This window comes from Mesitornis unicolor, unplaced genomic scaffold, assembly GCF_000695765.1.
Source record: "Mesitornis unicolor isolate BGI_N332 unplaced genomic scaffold, ASM69576v1 scaffold40740, whole genome shotgun sequence".
NCBI lineage: Eukaryota > Metazoa > Chordata > Aves > Mesitornithiformes > Mesitornithidae > Mesitornis > Mesitornis unicolor.
This window is the reverse complement of record NW_010161101.1, coordinates 111,665-112,611: the sequence shown is the minus strand read 5'-3', so window position 1 is coordinate 112,611 and position 947 is coordinate 111,665. Positions and strand designations below refer to the sequence as shown.

General features: G+C 48.7%; 1 protein-coding gene across 1 annotated transcript in view; it reads left to right on the top strand.

Moving 5' to 3' along the window:
• The first annotated feature begins 42 nt into the window (after positions 1 to 42).
• Positions 43 to 947, top strand: part of LOC104546507 (receptor-type tyrosine-protein phosphatase N2-like) — a 100,643-nt gene continuing 99,738 nt past the window's right edge. The window contains exon 1 of the mRNA XM_010191920.1: positions 43 to 128. Within this exon, the coding sequence (XP_010190222.1) occupies positions 43 to 128 (86 nt within the window). The remainder of the gene's footprint in view (positions 129 to 947) is intronic.

Below are 947 nucleotides of genomic sequence, written 5' to 3'. Positions count from 1 at the left end.
AGGAGGCGGAGGGGGCTGCGCGGGCGCGGAGGCGGGAGGCACATGGCTGGCCCCGGCGAGCCCTGCGCCCGCCCCCCGCCGCCCGGGGTTTACAAACCCGGCAATCCCCCTCCGCTCGGAGCATCCAGGCAAGAAAATCCGGGAGTCTTATTGAACCCGCATTTCCATTAACTCAGCCTCAGCCCCGGCTAATCCGCAGCACTGAAGGCAAGGAGGCTAATTAATGACAAGCTTTTACAGTCAAGACCAGCGATAATTGCTTTGGTGGCCTTTATGATTACAAGATAAAAATGGACCGGGCCTGACATAAGAGCCACTGTGTACACTGCGAGACAGGAGGAAATTAAGAGCTGGCTAGCTGAATACGGAGCAGAAAATTACTAATAGAGGAGAGATAATGAATAGGCCGGCTAGGCATTCATGGGGAAAAATCCATTTTGTTACCACGCGAAATTAGGTGGTGGAAAGGAGTTTGCTAATTGTTCTCATCTTGTAGCAACCAGGACTGAGGCAGGGGCGTGCTTTTCAATTCATTTCCCTGGTAATTGTGAAAGGGGGAATGCAGGCCAAATGAGTCTTGCTGCAATTTGCGCGCCTGGTCTTTTCATTTTCATGTTGCGTTTTTAATTGTTGCTAATATAGCTTATAATGAAGCTAATGAGGGGAAATTATTGTACAACTTTTTAGCACATGGAGACAAGTGAAATGCACTAGAAGGATTCTCTCCTATTGCTGCAAAAATAATAGTAATCTGGAGGAGTTTGGAACTATCGCGCTTTTTTAATCCTTCCTTCTACAACAGACAAAAGGAAGGACTGCCACCTACCTTTTTTTTCCTCTGTTGTTCCGCGTTTTATTTTTCACGCCAAGAAAAAAAAATAGGATTTTCCCTTGCTGCCCCCCTTGTAACCCCTGGGCCTGGATGCGGTCCTGCGGAGCGGCGGAGG